This window comes from Temnothorax nylanderi, unplaced genomic scaffold (genome assembly GCF_030848795.1).
Source record: "Temnothorax nylanderi isolate EJ_2023f unplaced genomic scaffold, tnyl_v1.0 TNYL_tig0155_pilon, whole genome shotgun sequence".
NCBI classification, from domain to species: domain Eukaryota; kingdom Metazoa; phylum Arthropoda; class Insecta; order Hymenoptera; family Formicidae; genus Temnothorax; species Temnothorax nylanderi.
Window position 1 is genome coordinate 320,161 of NW_027249217.1, and position 2,046 is coordinate 322,206.

Sequence of the window (2,046 nt, forward strand, 5' to 3'; positions counted from 1 at the left end):
AAGAAGCTAACTGTTAGCTTCCGACACTCATGACCAACAGTGCTCCTTATGAACTAGAGAGGCTCTATCCTTTAATTAATAAATATCTTGTTATTCGTGGGCAAAAAATATTAAATAAAGAATAAATATTCACGCACCGTCAACAGCGAATGGCTCTTAATTAGCCCGTTTTTCTTCTCAAATATTTTATTATAATATTATAAAATAGTAATGAAAAAGTAACGAATTGTTACTTTCTCAGTAACGATAACGGTAACGAATTATGTTTTACAAGAAGTAACGGTAACGGTAACGCGTTATTTTTATAAGGTAACATTCCCAACTTTGTTTATAATAAAATTATACAGGGTATCCCATTTACCCGACAAACTGCGGGAACATATTCTACAAGTAAAAATAAAAAAAAGTATATAAAATTTGGCTAGAAAAGCTTTATTACAAAATTATAAACACATGTAAAGTTTGACTAGAAAAGCTTTATTAATAAGTTACAATCAAATATTGAAATAGAATATGAAATAGGTTTTCTGATCACCAAGATTTTTTTTACGGGAGGAACCTTCATAGGTCTTCCTGGTCTCCGAGGAGAGACCAAGAAATATGATAGATTTTCATCGGCTGAAACCCGTCTGAGACTTACCTCAGGCGGTTGGGGGCACACCGAGAACTAGCGTTTGCATTACTTCCAGTGTACCACCCGCCCATTCTCATTTTCTTCGTCGGGCATGTCGAATGTTGTTGGACCCTGGTGTTCCAATTTGGGATGCCTTTCTTTTGCGGCGAGTAGAGACGATCAGAGTGATCTTCCCCCTACCCTCTCTCAGTGCTTCCTCGAGTGTTGGTAGAGACGGGGTTGGGACCCAAGATTTCCCGCTTGAGCCCCGGCCCACACGGCCCTTAGGGAGGAAGGAAACACCCAGCTGTGGATCCTTCCTCCCCAGGCATGCACATTATATTAGTTCGAGGGCCAGCCAACGTAGCCGGTCCGCCGCGTGTAGTACTGGAAAAGGGAGGAGGACCGAGGGCCGATTATCTCCTCCCCTATCCGTGTCATTTCCCATTGGATGGTGATGTAGATACGCGGGGGCGACGCTGTCTGCGCGCCCTCGCAGCTCCACCTCCTACTCTCTAAAAGAGATGCCGCTTTTCACCGCGACACTCCATCTTGGCCGCTTCCTTCTGGGACATTACTGTCTCACAGAAGGAGAGGACCGTCCTCCAGGAATCCTCCCTTTCCAGCATCGCCACAATGATGCGTGGAAGCGAGAGGTTTTCGTTAACTTGGTTGACGAGGACACGGCGCTCTTGTACCCACGCTGGGCACACCTCCAGCGTATGCTGTGCCATGTCTCGGTCATCACCACAATAATGATATCGTGTCATGCGCTTTCTTCTGATCCGACACAGGTAGTCTCCAAAGTAACCATGCCCCGTCAACATCTGCATCAGCCGGAATATAAACCCGCCACAGGCTCTGTCCACCCAGGCTTGTAGGGTCATGTGGCCTCGACAGTCCGCAGTCCGGGGGTCCTCAGATCTGCTAGCAGATCCCTTCATTTCACAAGCATGGACCGTCGAGCTGGTCCTTCAGTATCTTGACTATCCTGGCCGATATTTCTACTCTCCTTTTGCGGAGCTCCCGCTTCTGTCAGTACACATCGGCGTGTGATTCAGCGAGGAGCTCCGCAGGGGGCAGCCCGGCCACTGCCATCGTCGCCGCATAGGACGTCCTGTAGCCGCGGGCCATTCTGATAGTCACGCGGCACTGCGACCTGTGTAGCAGGGTAGCAGGACCATGCTGCGGCGGTCGGCCATCAGTCGGCCCGCCCAAACTGGTGCTCCATAAATGGTCACTAACAGGACAGTCCCCGCAGCGGACTCGGCTATTCGGCCCACTAAGGGAGGAGGCGACCCAACAAGATCGCCAACCTGTCCAATGTGGAAGTCAGGCCACCAAAATGTTCCCTGAAGAACCATCCGGGGTCCAGGTTGGGGCCCAGATATTTCATCCAACTTAGACACAGGCTTCACTAACCGCGTCACAGG

The 2,046-nt window shown here is 49.0% G+C and overlaps 1 protein-coding gene across 1 annotated transcript; it reads right to left on the bottom strand.

The window, feature by feature from the left end:
* Positions 1-1,128: 1,128 nt before the first annotated feature.
* On the bottom strand, positions 1,129-1,500 carry LOC139777623 (uncharacterized). Its single transcript, XM_071715177.1, has one exon. It carries the CDS (start codon positions 1,498-1,500, stop codon positions 1,129-1,131), a length of 372 nt encoding a protein of 123 aa, XP_071571278.1.
* Between the last annotated feature and the right edge of the window lie 546 nt (positions 1,501-2,046).

Coding starts and splice junctions, on each gene's coding strand:
- LOC139777623 (XM_071715177.1), bottom strand. CDS start 1,500: ATGACCCTACAAGCCTGGGTGGACAGAGCCTGTGGCGGGTTTATATTC.